The sequence below is a fragment of the Globicephala melas genome, chromosome 2 (assembly GCF_963455315.2).
Source record: "Globicephala melas chromosome 2, mGloMel1.2, whole genome shotgun sequence".
In the NCBI taxonomy this organism is placed as follows: Eukaryota; Metazoa; Chordata; class Mammalia; order Artiodactyla; family Delphinidae; genus Globicephala; species Globicephala melas.
Window position 1 is genome coordinate 36,538,720 of NC_083315.2, and position 18,066 is coordinate 36,556,785.

The 18,066-nt window shown below is 42.0% G+C and overlaps 1 protein-coding gene across 3 annotated transcripts in view; it reads left to right on the forward strand.

Moving 5' to 3' along the window:
* IQGAP1 (IQ motif containing GTPase activating protein 1) overlaps positions 1 to 18,066 on the forward strand; it is a 102,239-nt gene that overhangs the window by 68,742 nt on the left and 15,431 nt on the right. For all 3 annotated transcript variants that reach the window (XM_030878563.2, XM_060293813.1, XM_060293814.1), the window contains exons 16-31: positions 183 to 273; positions 445 to 612; positions 1,549 to 1,691; positions 6,684 to 6,854; positions 7,564 to 7,647; positions 7,751 to 7,822; positions 7,918 to 7,987; positions 8,356 to 8,564; positions 9,277 to 9,432; positions 9,669 to 9,832; positions 10,486 to 10,710; positions 14,223 to 14,363; positions 14,456 to 14,540; positions 15,645 to 15,877; positions 16,481 to 16,613; positions 17,635 to 17,737. In XM_030878563.2, the coding sequence (XP_030734423.1) occupies positions 183 to 273; positions 445 to 612; positions 1,549 to 1,691; positions 6,684 to 6,854; positions 7,564 to 7,647; positions 7,751 to 7,822; positions 7,918 to 7,987; positions 8,356 to 8,564; positions 9,277 to 9,432; positions 9,669 to 9,832; positions 10,486 to 10,710; positions 14,223 to 14,363; positions 14,456 to 14,540; positions 15,645 to 15,877; positions 16,481 to 16,613; positions 17,635 to 17,737 (2,248 nt within the window). The remainder of the gene's footprint in view (positions 1 to 182; positions 274 to 444; positions 613 to 1,548; positions 1,692 to 6,683; positions 6,855 to 7,563; positions 7,648 to 7,750; positions 7,823 to 7,917; positions 7,988 to 8,355; positions 8,565 to 9,276; positions 9,433 to 9,668; positions 9,833 to 10,485; positions 10,711 to 14,222; positions 14,364 to 14,455; positions 14,541 to 15,644; positions 15,878 to 16,480; positions 16,614 to 17,634; positions 17,738 to 18,066) is intronic.

Consider the following 18,066-nt stretch of genomic DNA (forward strand, 5'->3'; position numbering starts at 1 on the left):
GTGATATTTCTCTTGTAACCGTTTACCAGTTTTTTGGTGCCCGGCTTTTTCCAGTTGACTATTCCATGTGTCTTGTATGTTGGAAACTTCTTCCTCTGTCTCTAATTGAGTCTCAGAAGCCGCCATCATGACGTACCCTGATTTGATGACTATAGTATTGTTTTGCTTTTAATGGTTTGTAGGAAACCCAGGATGAGTCAGCTGTGTTATGGTTGGATGAAATTCAAGGTGGAATCTGGCAGTCCAACAAAGACACCCAAGAAGCACAAAAGTGTATGTATCAGTTGTTTTATTTCTACTCTGGTGGAAAGTGGGGGTGGTGAGGTGCTCCGTATCTTAGAACTCAGCTTGACCAAGATAGAAAGATGTAGGGGGAACAGTTTGCTAGTAGGTGAATCTAGACACCTTCTAAACTATTACAGTAACAATTCTCTTCTGGGATAGTTGCCTTAGGAATCTTTGCCATTAATGAAGCAGTGGAGAAGGGCAATGTAGGAAAAACACTGAGTGCCCTTCGTTCCCCTGATGTCGGCTTGTATGGCGTCATCCCTGAATGTGGTGAAACTTACCAGAGTGACCTTGCTGAAGCCAAGAAGAAAAAACTGGCAGCAGGTGAGTTTGCGTAAATGAATATGTGCCCTGAAAGTAAGAACTTGAAAATATCACAGGGCAGATGTAGAGCAAAGGGACAAGCTATAGGGAAATTCAGAAGTACAGTATTAGGCTTATTTTAAAGACCCAAGGAGATAATATTCCTATTTTTGAAAATATTCTTTTTCTTCCCCTTGAGGGTGGCTATGTTAATAAAAAGGTCAGTTTTCTGAAAACGTTTATCTTTCATAGGGTGTTAGTAGTTCTGATTACCTAAGCCTGTAGATATTTAAAAGTTTATCTGCAAAAAGAGGGGAATAAAGATAAGAATTTTCATCCCATTTCATTGCGCTGTTTTTAAAATTAACTAGAGAGGCTGAATGGCTGTAAGTCTTTTATCAGAATAGTTTTCTGACACACAAGGTCTTACTTAGGTATAGGCTTCGGAAGGAACAGAGGCAGTCAAGGTTGATTTCCCCATTTGGACTTCATAGGTATTTTCTTTTTATACTGTGGATATGAATGAGCTAAATGAGACATTACAAAGTCATAGTTTTTAAATTTTATTTATTTATTTATTTTTTGCGGTACACGGGCCTCTCACTGCCGTGGCCTGTCCTGTTGCGGAGCACAGGCTCCGGATGCGCAGGCTCAGCAGCCATGGCTCACGGTCCCAGCCACTCCGCGGCATGGGGGATCCTCCCGGACCGGGGCACAAACCCGTGTCTCCTGCATCGGCAGGCGGACTCTCAACCACTGCACCACCAGGGAAGCCCCAAAGTCATAATTTAAGAGGGACTTAGGATCGCTCTTTACTCTCATAGACCCAGGGACAGGTTTTGGAATGGTCTTCATTCAGCTTGTTAACCCTTACCAGAACAATCCTGTGGTATCAGACATGTGAATGTGGGGAGTGTGGCTCTGGGTTTCTTTCATCTTTCCTTTATTTTCTGCCAGGAGATTATAACAGCAAGTGGGTGAAGCACTGGGTAAAAGGTGGCTATTATTATTACCACAATCTGAAGACGCTGGCAGGAGGATGGGATGAACCCCCAGACTTTGTGCAGAATTCTATGCAGCTTTCTAGGGAGGAGATCCAGGTAGGTCTCATTTCTTCACAAAAGAAGAAGCTGAGGGAAAGTACCTGTATTTTAGAGGTAATATTACTTAGGAGGAACAGGGCATGTGGTCAGAAGCCCTAGACTAAAATTAAGGCTACATAACAAACTACTTTGGAGTAATTTTTCCAGTGGGAGTGCTTAAAGCCTAAATTAGTAAAACATCTGGATTATAGACTTAAGTCAGATGAATTGTGTGCTTTTTAAAGAAAACTGGATGATCCAGCAAAGAACAAAAAAAGTTGCTCTGACTTCTCATTAAATGCAACTACTCTTACTCTTTCCCAGTGTACATTTTTAATCTCTTTTCTGACTATTCCACAGATTCCAACTGTACTATGTTAGAATATAACCTGCACTTTCACATAAAGTTAGCATTTTTTCTTATAGCAGCTTTTAAAGTGCTTCTTTCTCATCCTGTGTCTTTGCTTATGCTGTTCACTCTTACTAGAATTTCCTCATTCAGCAGTTCCTGAATACCTCCTATATGTACCAGACCCTCTTCTAAACACTGGAGATATAGTCATAAACGAAACAAAGTTCCTGCTGTCGTGAGATGTCCCTCCCCTGCCATCTACATCTGTCAGAATTTTATCCTTCCAGGCACACCCATCTCAAAGTGTCACCTCCTCTACAACGCTTATTAAAATTCCTTTTCCTTCCCCACTCCATCTTCATTTCAAGCCCCCCGCCCATAGTCTTTGTATTCATTTAGAATTTAACCAACTTGGATTTGTTTCAGTCGTGTGTGTACTTACCTTATGCCCACTGTTAGTTTTTAAGGTGAGGTACTAAGTTTGCAGTCCTTGTATGTAATGGCCACTTACTTTGTCCTTGACGGGCTGTTGAGCACTTCCAACGTTACCTGGTGCTAAGCTCGTGGTTATCAAACTGGAGTTGTCTAATGTACATGAAAGGAGAGGGAAATATATTGAGGGAAGTTGTTCAGTAGGCTCCTGTGGGTCATGATTAGACACATGGTTAATACACACAAAGATTCCTAGAGAGAAGGGACAGTAAAGGACTTTTAAAAAGGTTATCTACTTCCATTGGGCTGTTATTCCCAAATCCTGTATAGAAAAAAATGGAATGTTCACATATGTAAAAACTGAAATAGTCCCTTTCTTCAGAACTCACATATCAGAGGAATGAGTTTCTATCTTGTGTTTATTAAAGTTCTCCTGTGAGGGAAATTATAGTCTCGTACCTTCCCAGTGTTTCATCTTCACTGCTAATGGTTTCACAGGTGATTAAATTTAACTAAGCTCATTGAACTCTCTCTCTGTTGGGCGTTGAGGGGCTATAAAAATGTATCAGAGTCTCTACTTTCCAGTTATTAACAATACTGTGGTAAAGATAGCAGGCACAGAACTGAGTACTGCAATGTAAGACAGAGAGAAATAGATGCTCTAATAACAGTAAAATAGAGGAAATATTAAGGAAGCAGTTAATTCTATCCTGGAGAAAGGACAGCATAGATAACATTTTAGCAGATGAGAAACAGAGGGAAGTCTATTCTGGACAGAAAGGACAGTGTGGGGAAGGACATCAAGGACTGGAGGAACATGGGCCATTTCAGGGAGGACGAGTGGTCCTTTGACTGGCATGCGAAGTGGAGGAGGCAGAGAAGAGAGGCAAGGACCTGACTGGCCACTTGAAGGAAGTCAGGGTGATCTTCCAGCAGAGTGATTTTTAACTCTTTTTGGGTCGTGTACACCTTTGAGAATCTAACTAACCTCCACAGAGACACTCCTACTTGGTGTTTTGTGTATGGACCTAAGATTTTTTTTTAAAATAAATTTATTTTATTTATTTATTTTTGGCTGCATTGGGTCCTCATTGCTGTGCGCAGGCTTTTTCTAGTTGCAGTGAGCGGGGGCTACTCTTCGTTGCAGTGCGGTGGCTTCTCTTGTGGAGCATGGGCTCTAGGCACGTGGGCTCAGTAGTTGTGGCTCACAGGCTCTAGAGCACAGGCTCAGTAGTTGTGACGCACAGGCTTAGTTGCTCCAACAGCATGTGGGATCTTCCCGGACTAGGGCTCAAACCCGTGTCCCCTGCATTGGCAGGCGGATTCTTAACCACTGCCTGCGCCACCAGGGAAGCCCTGGATCTAAGAATTTTTTTTTTTTTTTTTACATCTTTATTGGAGTATAATTGCTTTACAATGGTGTGTTAGTTTCTGCTTTATAACAAAGTGAATCAGTTATACATATGTTCCCATATCTCTTCCCTCTTGCGTCTCCCTCCCTCCCACCCTCCCTATCCCACCCCTCTAGGTGGTCACAAACCACCTAGCTGATCTCCCTGTGCTATGCGGCTACTTCCCACTAGCTATCTATTTTACGTTTGGTAGGGTATATATGTCCATGCCACTCTCTCACTTTGTCACAGCTTACCCTTCCCCCTCCCCATATCCTCAAGTCCATTCTCTAGTAGGTCTGTGTCTTTATTCCCGTCTTACCCCTAGGTTCTTCATGATCTTTTTTTTTTGTCTTAGATTCCATATATATGTGTTAGCATATGGTATTTGTTTTTCTCTTTCTGACTTACTTCACTCTGTATGACAGACTCTAGGTCCATCCACCTCACTACAAATAACTCAATTTCGTTTCTTTTTATGGCTGAGTAATATTCCATTGTATATATGTGCCACATCTTTTTTTTTTTTTGCGGTACACGGGCCTGTCACTGTTGTGGCCTCTCCCGTTGCAGAGCACAGGCTCCAGACGTGCAGGCTCAGCAGCCATGGCTCACGGGCCCAGCCGCTCCACGGCATGTGGGATCTTCCCAGACCGGGGCACGAACCCGTGTCCCCTGCATTGGCAGGCGGACTCTCAACCACTGCGCCACCAGGGAAGCCTGTGCCACATCTTTATCCATCCATCTGTTGATGGACACTTAGGTTGCTTCCATGTCCTGGCCATTGTAAATAGAGCTGCAGTGAACATTTTGGTACATGACTCTTTTTGAATTATGGTTTTCTCAGGGTATATGCCCAGTAGTGGGATTGCTGGGTCGTATGGTAGTTCTATTTTTAGTTTTTTAAGGAACCTCCTGGTGGCTTTGTCAATTTACATTCCCAACAACAGTGCAAGAGTGTTCCCTTTTCTCCACACCCTCTCCAGCATTTATTGTTTCTAGATTTTTTGATGATGACCATCCTGACTGGTGTGAGATGATATCTCATTGTAGTTTTTATTTGCATTTCTCTAATGATGTTGAACATTCTTTCATATGTTTGTTGGCAATCTGTATATCTTCTTTGGAGAAATGTCTGTTTAGGTCTTCTGCCCATTTTTGGATTGGATTGTTTGTTTTTCTGTTATTGAGCTGCATGAGCTGCTTGTAAATTTTGGAGATTAATCCTTTGTCAGTTGCTTCATTTGCAAATATTTTCTCCCATTCTGAGGGTTTTCTTTTGGTCTTGTTTATGGTTTTCTTTGCTGTGCAAAAGCTTTTAAGTTTCATTAGGTCCCATTTGTTTATTTTTGTTTTTATTTCCATTTCTCTAGGAGGTGGGTCAAAAAGGATCTTGCTGTGATTTATGTCATAGAGTGTTCTGCCTATGTTTTCCTCTAAGAGTTTGATAGTGTCTGGCCTTACATTTAGGTCTTTAATCCATTTTGAGTTTATTTTTGTGTATTGGTGTTAGGGAGTGTTCTAATCTCATACTTTTACATGTAGCTTTCCAGTTTTCCCAGCACCACTTATTGAAGAGGCTGTCTTTTCTCCACTGTATATTCTTGCCTCCTTTATCAAAGATAAGGTGACCATAGGTGTGTGGGTGTATCTCTGGGCTTTCTATCCTCTTCCACTGATCTATATTTCTGTTTTTGTGCCAGTACCATACTGTGTTGATTACTGTAGCTTTGTAGTATAGTCTGGAGTCAGGCTCCTGGACCTAAGAATTTTAAACAGAGGAGTGATGTTACCTCACTTCAGCACGTTACCTAACCTCCTACCTCCCTGAAAACAAAACAAAACAAAAAACAGTGACCATCAAATTGGTTCTCCCACTCTCCACTTTCCTCCCTTTCAGTGAATCTGGATTTTCACTGAATCCTTCATCATTTTCTTTTCCCAAAAGAAAAGTCTCTTTTCCCAGACTTATCATTTATCTTGTCTCTTGATTTTATTCTCTCCCAGTTCCTTGCAGACCGTGTACTCCACCTCCTCTCATTTTTTGGATTATTCTAATATGTAACCTAGATCAGTGCTTTCCAGAATTTAGTGCAGTCTTTAACTGCACACGTTGTTGCCCAGGGAAAAAAAAAATCAAGGCTCTGATACCAAGGACGGGGGGATACATGGTATATCCATATACCATGGATATTAGGTGGGTAACCAGGTGTTCTCACTAACCATTCTCACCACTCCTGCCCTCATTCAAGCCAGGTCCTCTCCCACTTGGATTATACGATAACAGCATCCTAATTCATCCACTCAGGCTAATCTGTCAGCTACTCCGCTAACAGTGCTGCTTTTCTAAAAATAAATCTGATGGCTTTATTCCTGTTTGAAAGTTTTCTGGTTCTCCAGTGCTTGTAGTAACAGTTCAAACACTCTAGGCTACTTCTCAAGACGATTTGTAGTCTGTCCACTCCCTTGCAGGGCCCTCCTCTGTGTCATTCCAGGGGATCTGGGCCTTGGTGTTGTCACCTGTTACTCTGTCTTCTAGTCAGCAATGACCCCAGATCAGCAAGCACACTTCCTGGCACAGCCAGTGTTAGGTAGGTGAGTAAAGGAAATAACATATGAGGTAAAAGAAGGTGAAGTTTTTGTTTATGACTTTTTGGGGGAATGTGAGGACAACTTGGCCTTGAAAAATAGATCTGAAGTCTGCATTCCCATTTCTTGGCTAAAGATCTAGTATAGCCTTGGAAAGCCTTAAGCATTAGTTTGTGTGATACTGTGTAAAAATTTGTGTCCATTCTCACCTGTGTTTGTCTTCTCATGTGACCATTGCTTTTTCAGAGTTCCATCTCTGGGGTGACTGCTGCGTATAACCGAGAACAGCTTTGGCTGGCCAACGAAGGCTTGATCACCAAGCTGCAGGCTTGCTTCAGGGGATACTTAGTTCGGCAGGAATTCCGATCCAGGATAAATTTCCTAAAGAAACAAATCCCTGCCATCACCTGCATTCAGGTATTTCAGAGCCTATTATGCAGACAGCAAGTGGGCTTCTAGAGCAGGGGTAATAAAAAGTCAGCTCCTACGATCGAATGTCTGAGTATGTCCTCTGTCTTCTGACCTCTTAGTCTTGTCCTTCTTCTGACAAGCACTTCCTCTCCTACCATTGGAATCAATGTGTGCTCATTGCTGTTTAGTGTGGTGAGTTGTCCAGCTCAGTGGCAGTTCTTCTTGGGCACCTCATTGTCTTCTAAGACTGTTCCTTTGTGTCAGATTTGAATATTGAGAGAAGCAACTGCGATTTTGCTTCAATGACAGGGAAGCACAATGTCACAGAAACAATTCTGGGTTAGGAATTATGGCTCCAGCACTGTCAGGTAGTGGTAAACCTCTTCTCTGAGTTTGTGTCCTCATCTATAAATGGGGATACTAATATTTATCTTACCTTCCTCACCTGATTCGTTGTAAGGAGCCTATGAGAGCATCTGTGCAGATGCACTTTAAGGTGTGAAGTGCTGTGCTCACATCAGGGAGGTGGAAGTTAGCCAGTGTGCTCTCCTGGTAGAGGTACAGCCCAGGCCCCTCTTCCCCTGTCACTGGTGGACGTGATCCTTTTTAAAGCTGCATCATGAATTGCACTTGGATGGTATCTCAAGACAGAATCTTTTAACTTCCTCTGACCCTTGGGAAATAATGTGTCGCATGTAATGTTTGATGGTTTCAGTCGCAGTGGCGAGGATACAAGCAGAAGAAGGCGTATCAGGACCGCTTAGCTTACCTGCGCTCCCATAAAGATGAAGTTATAAAGGTGTGTAGCCCAGGCAGGGTTTCTCAGCGTGGGGCGTGAGCATGATATGTGTGGAGATGAAGGGCTCTTCTAATTTCCAGGACCGCCTTTTCCTTTTCCACAGATTCAGTCCTTGGCAAGGATGCATCAAGCTAGAAAGCGCTACAGAGATCGCCTACAGTATTTCCGAGACCATGTGAGTACCCTTGGGTAACAAGGACCAGTAGAGTTAGTTTTGCTGTGTTTGTGGTGGACAGAAGAACAAAGGAATTTCTTTTTTTTGTTCCTTAGATGAACGACATTATCAAAATCCAGGCTTTTATTCGGGCAAACAAAGCTCGTGATGACTACAAGACTCTCAGTGAGTAACTGTGGCTCAGCAGAGGACAGTTGAGGCAGTGGTTGAGAGCCGTCAGGTTCTGAGTATTCTCCACGGATCTCTTTTCTTGTCCTGCAGGCAAGGCTTGGGGGGTAGGGTGCTGTTTGTGACTTAAGCCCCATTGCTCACCTGTGACTTGATGTCTTGTTGCTTGCTGTATTCGCCTTCCACATAACAACATAGCAATAGCATGACTGGGAAGACTGCACTTGGTGGTTGTCTTTGCACATCTCAAAAATAAACAAATATCTTACGTGTGAATAGAGCTTTTTTTTTTTAAGACAGTGCTGATGTTTTCCATTTTATTGACGCTTCCATTCCTCGTCTGACACATGCTTTCTTTCTGTCAGTCAATGCTGAGGATCCCCCTATGGTTGTGGTCCGAAAATTTGTCCACCTGCTCGACCAAAGTGACCAGGATTTTCAGGAGGAGCTTGATCTTATGAAGATGAGGGAAGAGGTCATTACCCTCATCCGTTCTAACCAGCAGCTGGAGAATGACCTCAATCTCATGGATATCAAAATTGGACTGCTAGTGAAAAATAAAATTACACTACAGGTATGGTCCAGTGCCAGTAAGGGCCTTGGGGTACATTGTCCTGCTTGGTACCCCTGTCTCTCCCTAGGTGACTTGCAGGGAGGGGGTAGGAGGCTGGCTTTCTTCTCAGCGAACGCCATACATTGTTTTTTTTTAAGTTAAATAAGAAATCAAGTGATTTAATCACAAAATTTTAAATAGAGAAAAGTAGATAAAAACCATCCCATAATTCCACCACCCTAACAATCATTTTATATCCTACATTTTTATTTAATATAGAGGATAAGATACTTTCCATATGTTAAGTCATCATAAATATTATTTTTAGTGGCAGTGTAATAATTTATCAGGAAATAATCTGAGTTACCTCTTTTTTTCTAGACTATTTGACATTTTCAACTTTTATTATTACGGAATAACACTGCAGTTAATGTTTCAATGTATATGTAGCTTTTATTGTGTTTAAGACTTTGTAAGATAGATTCCTAGAAGTTGGTTTCCTGAATCAATGGACATTTTTATAGATGAGGTTCTTTATAGGAAGATGGAAGTAGGAATGGATTTGATTGATGTGCTGAAAATAAGGTACAGTGTAGTGATTCTAAAATATTTAGGGGATCTGCCAGTGCAGTAGACCTTCATGAAAGTTTTTAGGTGCTAAAAGACCTTTCCATAATGCCCAGAGTTTCATCTTTGAAAGCTTTTTGATTTATGTATATGTGTTTGTTTATAGGACGTGGTTTCCCACAGTAAAAAACTTACCAAAAAAAATAAGGAACAGTTGTCTGATATGATGATGTTAAATAAACAGAAGGGAGGTCTCAAGGCTTTGAGCAAGGAGAAGAGAGAGAAGTTGGAAGCATATCAACACCTGTTTTATTTACTGCAGGTGAGTGGCTCCCGGAATTAGTATTGTAAAATTGAGTTAATTTACTTTTCTCAAGAAAACCTTATGCATAGATCTCTGTGAAAGTCCTTCTGATTTCCACTGAGAGATGAGCAAAGGGCTATCTTATTCTTCTTTATTACTCAGGTACTTTCTAATCCTTCAAGCTGAAAAATCTTGAATATTTGTGCCAGCCTTCATGTCATCTAGAAATTACTTATCGCTTGCTTTCGTTTCAGACCAACCCCACCTATCTGGCGAAGCTGATTTTTCAGATGCCCCAGAACAAGTCCACCAAGTTCATGGACTCTGTAATCTTCACACTCTACAACTATGCATCCAACCAGCGAGAGGAGTACCTGCTCCTGCGGCTGTTTAAGACAGCACTGCAGGAGGAAATCAAGTACGGACAGATTTCTGCAGGGCATACATGGGACCCCTCCCCACCGTCCTAGGTGCTCATAGTTTGAGATTCAGGCCTGCCTGTGCCTTTTCTCAATACTGTGACATGTGTGAGATACTTACTCTAAAGAAGCATTTACCTTTTATAATGTAATAATATAGATTATGCACTCACACAAACTAATTATACTGAAAATACAAATTAATTATATGTTAATTATATATATACTGTATACCAATATGAACTAATAATATATACACAATATAAACTAATATGCTAATTATAAGCTAATATAATAAACACTAATATAAAGTGTCGCTGTTTCTGGGGAGGTGATAGAGATTCGCTAAATTAGTTTTAGGAATATTCTGTATTAAGATAGAATTTTTTAAAAGCTGGTCCAAACATGAAGATTTCACATCTTTAGCTAGTGAAGGACCTGATCATGTTCCTATGATTGAGTTTGCAACAACAGCAGGAAGGTGCGGTATTCAGATGAGCGTTGGGGAGTGTTTCTAGAGAAAGAGCTTGTAACCCTTTCCTTCCAACTATCATATTTCTGTTTTTAGGAGATGGGATCTTTAGGTAGGAAGGATCTTTAGGTTGGTAGATTTGTGATTAGTTTGAATTGAATTTGTATTTATGTTTTATAGGTCAAAAGTAGATCAGATTCAAGAAATCGTGACAGGAAATCCTACAGTTATTAAGATGGTTGTAAGTTTCAACCGTGGGGCCAGGGGCCAGAATGCGCTGAGACAGATCTTGGCCCCGGTGGTTAAGGAGATTATGGATGACAAATCTCTCAATATCAAAACTGACCCTGTGGATATTTACAAATCTTGGGTCAATCAGATGGAGTCTCAGACAGGAGAGGCAAGGTATGGTAACCACAACACCTTTCATGTTTTTATTATTTTCTCTCTCTCTTTTTTAAACGGTGAACATTTCTTTGATTTATAAATTAGTAATTGCTTAAATAGGTTTTCCTTAGAAACCCCTTCTGTAAGTAGTTGACTTGGTAATTTATTCACTTATTTAGCAAATATTTAATGAGTACTTACTAAGTGCCAGACACTGTGTTAGATACACCTACAATAATACGATAATGAATGAGACATACAATAATGAATGAAGAAGACATGCTCCCTGCCCTCTGTTCATAGTTTATTGCGTGGGAGAGATGACACACAGGTACATAGAAATAAAGTTGCAAACTGAGGGGAGTTTCGTGATGTTTTGTAGGGAACTGTAATGGAGAATTCAAGAGGGAGCTAACTTAGAGGGGTTAGGGAGAGCCTCCCTGAGAAGGTGAACCATCACATGGTGGAGGCCTGAAGGGTACAGTGGGGCCAGCCTTGCTAAGAGCTACGTGCAGAGTCTTCATGTCTGGATGCTGTCAGGTGGAAGGAGCTTGGGAGAGTCTAGGACCTGGAAGGACACTGGGCATCAGCAGAGATGCAGTTGGATGGGAAGACTCGCACAGATCTGAGTGAGATCCCTGTGTTTCATTAAAGGGAAGAGGAGCTGGTGTGGGCGAATGATGAGCTGCCCTGGAATACTGAGAGTTGGACTAACTAAATTAACATAATCCAGGAGAGTTCTGTGCCAGGGCGGTAGTTTTCACCACCAGCGTTAACACATCCAAAGGAAAAATGTGTCAGTAGAATATGGGAAATGCTGGGAAAATACAGTTCAGAGGGCCAAAATGTTTAAAATATTTTTATCCAGCTTGGGTGAGGACAGGGGAGGAGTAGCTCTCCATATGATTGCTACTCAGAGTTTGATCTGTGGGCCAGTAACTGTAGATCATCAGTGTCGCTAAACACACTGTTTAGTTCAGCTGACATTTTTTTCCATAGCAAGACTTTCTCAATGAAGGAAGTATCCATTCTGAAGTTGATTACATTCTGGCTCAGGCTCCTTATCCTGTCTTGGACTGATTGGTGGAATGGTCTACATGTTGAATAATGCTGCTTTCCACGTACCTGGACACCAGGCAAAGGGGGAGGTTACCCTGGATAGAGAACAGAAAATTCTGCTCACTCCTACAAAGGGCTTATCCCCTATTGGGAATCGTGTGGGAACCAACCCTGATTTGGTTCTCTGCTTTGTGTCAGCCTGTCACCCAAGAGTCAGATCGTTGCTGGGTGTGATGGAAAATCCATTTTTGTTTTGACCTGCACCAGGCCCAAATCCTGGAATATGGTCAGCCAACTGCAGTAGTTGACTGGGAAGGTTTGACTGAAGCTCAGGGCATCCCTAGATGGGAGCCCCACGGACACAGGCTCAAGGGTACTAAGATACTTCCTCTGCCGGTCCATGAGTTGGTCATTTTTAGATCAAAATTCCAGTAGGTATTTCAAGATTTTTTCTTGTAGGTGCCTATCAGAAATGTGTCTTATTTTGCTTTTCATAAAATGGAAATTGATTTTAACACATTTTTTTTAATGTGGATAACTGGGAGGTGTAGTGGTATGTGGTGGGAGCCCATGCAGCATGTAAGCATCACGGATCCTTGAGCTTCAGCCACGAAACTCATAGCAAACTGGGACGTTGTCCCTCTTGGCAGTGTTCACCTCTAAAATCTTTGAAATTTAATATTCTGTTCTCTGACTACACCCATTTAGTTCAACACTTTCATTCTCTTTGTTCATTGCTACCTTTTTTAAAATGTCATATACGTATACAGTTATATTTTACTGATATAAAAGATGTAAAGTACATAGCTTACAAAATATAAATGCCCTTATAAATTCAATACAGCCAATTGTTTGAGACAGAATGCTTTTGTTAATTTTTGCTGAATCTTTGTGTTCATAGTCTACTAGTTTTGTAATTCAGCCACCATATGACGAATGGAGTTGTGTCCTTATTTGCTGGTATTAGTTTCCTATTGCTCCTGGGATGAATTACCACAGACTTGATGGCTTAAAACAACAGAAATTTATTTTCTGACAGTTTTGGAGGCCAGAAATCCGAAATTGATATTAAAGGGGTGAAATCAGGGTGTCAGCAGGGCTGTGTTCCCTCCAGAGGCTCTAGTGGAAAATCCATTCCCTGCCTCTTCAGCTTCTGGTGGCTGTTGGCATTCCTGGCCTTGTGGCTGTATCACTCCAGTCTCTGCCTGCCCTCCCCCGTCGCCACATTGCCTCCTCTTCTGTGTGCACCAAATCTCCCTCCGCCTCTCTCTTATTAGGATGCTTGTGATTGGATTTAGGCCACCAAGATAATCATTACTGCTTTTTGACCTCATTGAAAGTACCACACTGGGACCCCTGCAATTCATTTTTGTCTTTCAGCTCCCTCCTGTCCTTGTTTCCTTCCTGATTAAGCCTAGGCCCAGTGTTCTAGCACATCTACTATTCTCTTGTCAGTTCCTTCTGACTCAGGGTCTTCTCCTGAATGATCTCGTCAGCTCCTCTGGCTTCAGTTCCTATATGTAACCGTCAGCTCCCTCACCAGTACCTAAAGGGTCACCATGTCCCATTGATTGTGTCTCCTTAATATCTCTCAGATCTGTCTCCTTGGTCCCCACTGCTTGCATCCTTGTTCATGCCCTCATCATATTTTTTTGGGGGGGGGGGCCATGCCACGTGGCATGCAAGATCCTAGTTCCCCAACCAGGGATCGAACCCACGCCCCTTGCAGTGTAAGCACAGAGTCCTGACCACCTGACCACCAGGGAAGTCCCATGCTCTCATCATTTCTTGATCAGGCTGTAGCACTAGTCTTCCAGCTCTTTCATCTGTGACTGTCCATCTTTAGTTCATTTCTCATGGTGGATCAGAGCAATCCTCCTCAAAATTCAGATCTGTCTCTTAATAGCTCTCTGTGGCTTCTAGGAAAGTCCAGACTTCTTAGCATCATATACAGGGCCCTCCATGATCTGGCCCCTGTTTACTCTTCCACCCTCATTTCTCCTTCCTCTTCCCTTTCTTCGCATTTGACCTTCCTTCCCAGAAGACCTTTCTTCTCCCTTTTTCCTGAGTTCATATGTCCCTTCCTTATGGAAGTCTTCCTTGATTCCTCCAGTCTGAATCAAAGCCTCTTCTCTGCGGCACTGTAGCACTTCTGGTCAGCTTCTTCTTTGTAGTGCAGTGTGTTTACAGATACTTATTTGTGTGTCTCTTCCACCAGACTGTGAGAGACTCAAGAAGCTTTCATGTCTCCAATACCTTTTATCCCAAGTGCCTGGCACATAGTTCAAGGCACCCAATTCACAGTTGAAAACCTGAGCCCCAATTCTGGCCCCACCATTTTACCAGCTCTACGAGCACAACAAAATTATCTACTCTCTCTGGGTCTTTCTGTTTATGAAAGACACAGTCTCGCCTCAGGCTGTTCCTGGCTGTTGGTCTAACATACATGGGGATAATTTCTGCTTTCCCAGCAAACTACCCTATGATGTGACCCCAGAGCAGGCTCTGGCTCATGAAGAAGTCAGGACACGGTTAGACAACTCCATCAGGAACATGCGGGCCGTGACGGACAAGTTCCTGTCAGCCATCATCAGCTCTGTGGACAAAATCCCGTGAGTGCTGTCAGCTGTGACCCCCTGTTGAGCCCAGAATTAGTGGCCTTCTGCTCCCTGGCCCTTCTCACTACGTTTTGTCCACCCCACAGTTACGGGATGCGCTTCATTGCCAAAGTGCTGAAGGACTCATTACATGAGAAGTTCCCTGATGCTGGTGAAGATGAGCTGCTGAAGGTAAGACTGAAAGCTGGCACATTCTTGCCCTACCAATAATAGCCCTTTGAGGAAAAAGTTCTAAGACTAGGCCTGACCTTAGACTTTCGTTAAGGACCTTAACCTAGATTTTGTCAGTAGCTTGCCGTTGATTGTGAGATTTTGAAAGTGTTTGTAAATAGTAAATCATACCTCTTTTAGTTCCTATATAGTTCCTGTGTTGTTTGAATGGCACACAGACCTCAAACAAGTAGAGAAGATGGATTTTCCTGTCTTGAGATACATTTCTTTGAGTCCTATCTTTTCGCTGAAGAATTGCTCCCTCTGCTGGTGGCCAGGTGAATGGTAGCAAGCACAGTTGTTTCCACTAAGGCTGTTGCTGATAATTCTTTCTTACTCAGCTATGCTCCCTCCTTTTTTTTTTCCCTCCTTCTTTTTTTTTTTTAATCTGAACGCTTTTTTTTCTCTCCTAGTTCTGTGCTTTCCTACAGTGAGGCCTCGATTCTAGACTTTCTGTTCAGGTGAATTAATTTTATTTTTTTCTGAATGAAACTCTAGGGGAAATGCTGTGACTGTCCTTGAATTCTTCTGTGGAAGAGATGTGTGTTGAGTGACTTTAATTTCAGAGGCATGAACTTGTGCACCTTTGAAGTCTTCAGCATGAGGATGATGGGGGTTGGACAGGTTATGCTCTGCTAATTAGGTCGTGTTCAAGGATTTATTTTAGCTATGTTCATTAGCTTCTTAAAATGAAAGCCCATCTGCCTGAAAATGAAAAGTGCATGTGGTTGACAGCAGCCTTATTTGCTGCCATGGTATGTGAACAAAGGCTGCCCTAAAATGCTCAGTAACAGACTTTAAGTCTATCATTTTTACCTTCTGAATCTACTCTTTCATTGTCGTGATTTTCAGTTCTGTTCTCATTTTCTTTTTTTCTGCATCCAGCCAAGGGCTGTTTGGTCATTTTAGTTTCAGCCCTTGAGGGAAATTGTGTGTGTGTGTGTGTGTAGTGTTTAATTTTTTCTCACAGGACCACATTTTCTGGTTTTCTTTGCTAGCAAAGTCATTTATGGCTTACTTGGTGGAATGGTTTTTAACACCCATTTCTTTTTCCTCTGTTCCCAGATTATTGGTAACTTGCTTTACTATCGATACATGAATCCAGCCATTGTTGCTCCTGATGCCTTTGACATCATCGACCTGTCAGCAGGAGGCCAGCTTACCACAGACCAACGCCGAAATCTTGGCTCCATTGCAAAGATGCTTCAGCATGCAGCTTCCAATAAGATGTTTCTGGGAGATAATGCTCACTTAAGCATCATTAACGAATATCTTTCCCAGTCCTACCAGAAATTCAGGTAAGGGGAAAGGGACAAGGTACTTGAAAGATTCTGTGGGCGTGTTTCTAACTCTGAAGGTAAAGACAAGATTAAATACCACACCCAACATTCCCTGGACTGCAGTGTTGTATACATCTCATGTGCTCAGAGCTCCAGGGGATGATGAAGAGGATGTGTGAGCTATTAAAATATATTCCTATGAAATAGACTGTACTTCACGTAGAAACAATGGTCTGCGTTAGGCACGTGTTACTTTGTAACCAGAGAAGAATTGGAGAGTGCTTTTAATATTTGTAAATTAAACATTCAGTTGAGAGTTCGAGTTCGGGAAGTTGTCTTAGAAAGTTGGTTCTGCTAACAACGCAGGTGTTTGAGAACTGTTTTAAATTATGGTTGAGCAGTTCTTGTGGGTAGAACTAAAACGAAGTGGAAAGAGAACCAACCAGAACCAAGCCAGTCCCAAGGCTGTCAAGCACAACGAACGTGCAGCAGTTTCTCTAGAATTAACTCTCTTGACTGGCTTCTTTTGAACTCACTGCCCCAGAGGTTTGTGGGATGTCCTTCGTCAACTTCTCACACATGTGTCACTTGTTGGGGCCTGGCTCCTGTGTTTATTTTCAGACGGTTTTTCCAAAGTGCTTGTGATGTCCCAGAGCTTCAGGATAAATTTAATGTGGATGAGTACTCTGATTTAGTGACCCTCACCAAACCTGTGATCTACATTTCCATTGGTGAAATCATCAACACCCACACTGTAAGTATTTTTCTTTAATGATTTAATTTCATTGCTCTGTCTTAATTGCCTTCTCCGGCTGCTGCCTGCTATCTCTGGAAGCCAGAGATCTCAGTTTGATCTTACTGACATCACATCTGCCTTGTTGTTTATCTTCCTTTGCTTATTATCCTTAACTTTCTTGAAGTGATCCCCAGGCCACCTGCATCAGAATCATCTGGGCTGGTTATTAAAAATGAAGTTTCCTGAACCCCACCACAGGCCAGCTGAATCAAAATCCCCATGGCTGGGCTTCAGAATCTCCATTGTGACCCCTGATATAGTGACTTGATAAAATACTGTTTTTATTGGTCCTTTTTTTTACCCTGGCCCTCTGTCTTACTTTTCTAACATGATCTAGAATACCAGCTTTTTCCTCTGTGTCACCTTTGAGTGATTTTTCCCTTGGGTACTTCTTCCCCCCTCCCCAATTTTTTATAATTCATCCCCCCTTGGGGGCATATAGAACAGGAAATAAGGAAATAAAATGAAATTTCAGGGATTGTCATTTCTGACGACGTCACCTGGGGTAATAGCTTATTAAGGCTTTGCCGAATACCCCTAAAATAATGATAATGTTGATCTGATGCACTTTTTTTCTGAATTAAAAGATATTATATACTGGAAACTTTAAGTAAAAGTATGAATGTGAGTCATTTGAACTGGTTGTAGGGAATATTGATGACTTGGATATTGAAGTCTGTGAGTTTCCTTGTTCTTTCTTATATAGGGTACGTTTAAATCCTTTATATCTGTAAGGTTGAGAGAGTACCAGTATTTCCTCTTCATATGTCGTAACATATGTCATTCATCACAGGCCAATGTGTTGCTTTATATACCATATTGTTTATTTGGGTTAGTTTGTTGAGGATTGGTTTTTCAGTTCTTTGAATATGGGAGTTTTGTTATCTAACCTCTTTTGTGCTGTTAGGCATTGTGGATGGGGACGGGGGCTAATGGGTTGAGTGTGTAAATGGAATTGATCTCTGGATGTTGGATGCAGCTCCTGTTAGATCACCAGGATGCCATTGCCCCGGAGCACAATGATCCAATCCATGAGCTGCTGGATGACCTTGGCGATGTGCCCACCATCGAGTCCCTAATAGGTAAAGTTCTGACTTAACTGCCCAGAAGCTGAGAGAGGAGATTGGCAGGAGTGCTGTAATTATCACCTCCTCTGTTTCTACACTGTTCAAGCTCTGAATACACATCAGAGAAGAAAACAGATGTGATCCCTATCTGTTAGGAACTGAAGTCCAGTGGAAGAGATCATTTTAAATGCATAGATACATATAATCATGTAACTAGAAATTTATAAGTCCTATAAAGGAAATGAACAGAGTATTTTTTTTGATATTTATTTATTTATTTGGTTGCACTGGGTCTTAGTTGTGGCAGGCAGGCTCCTCAGTTGCGGCAGGCGGGCTCAGTTGTG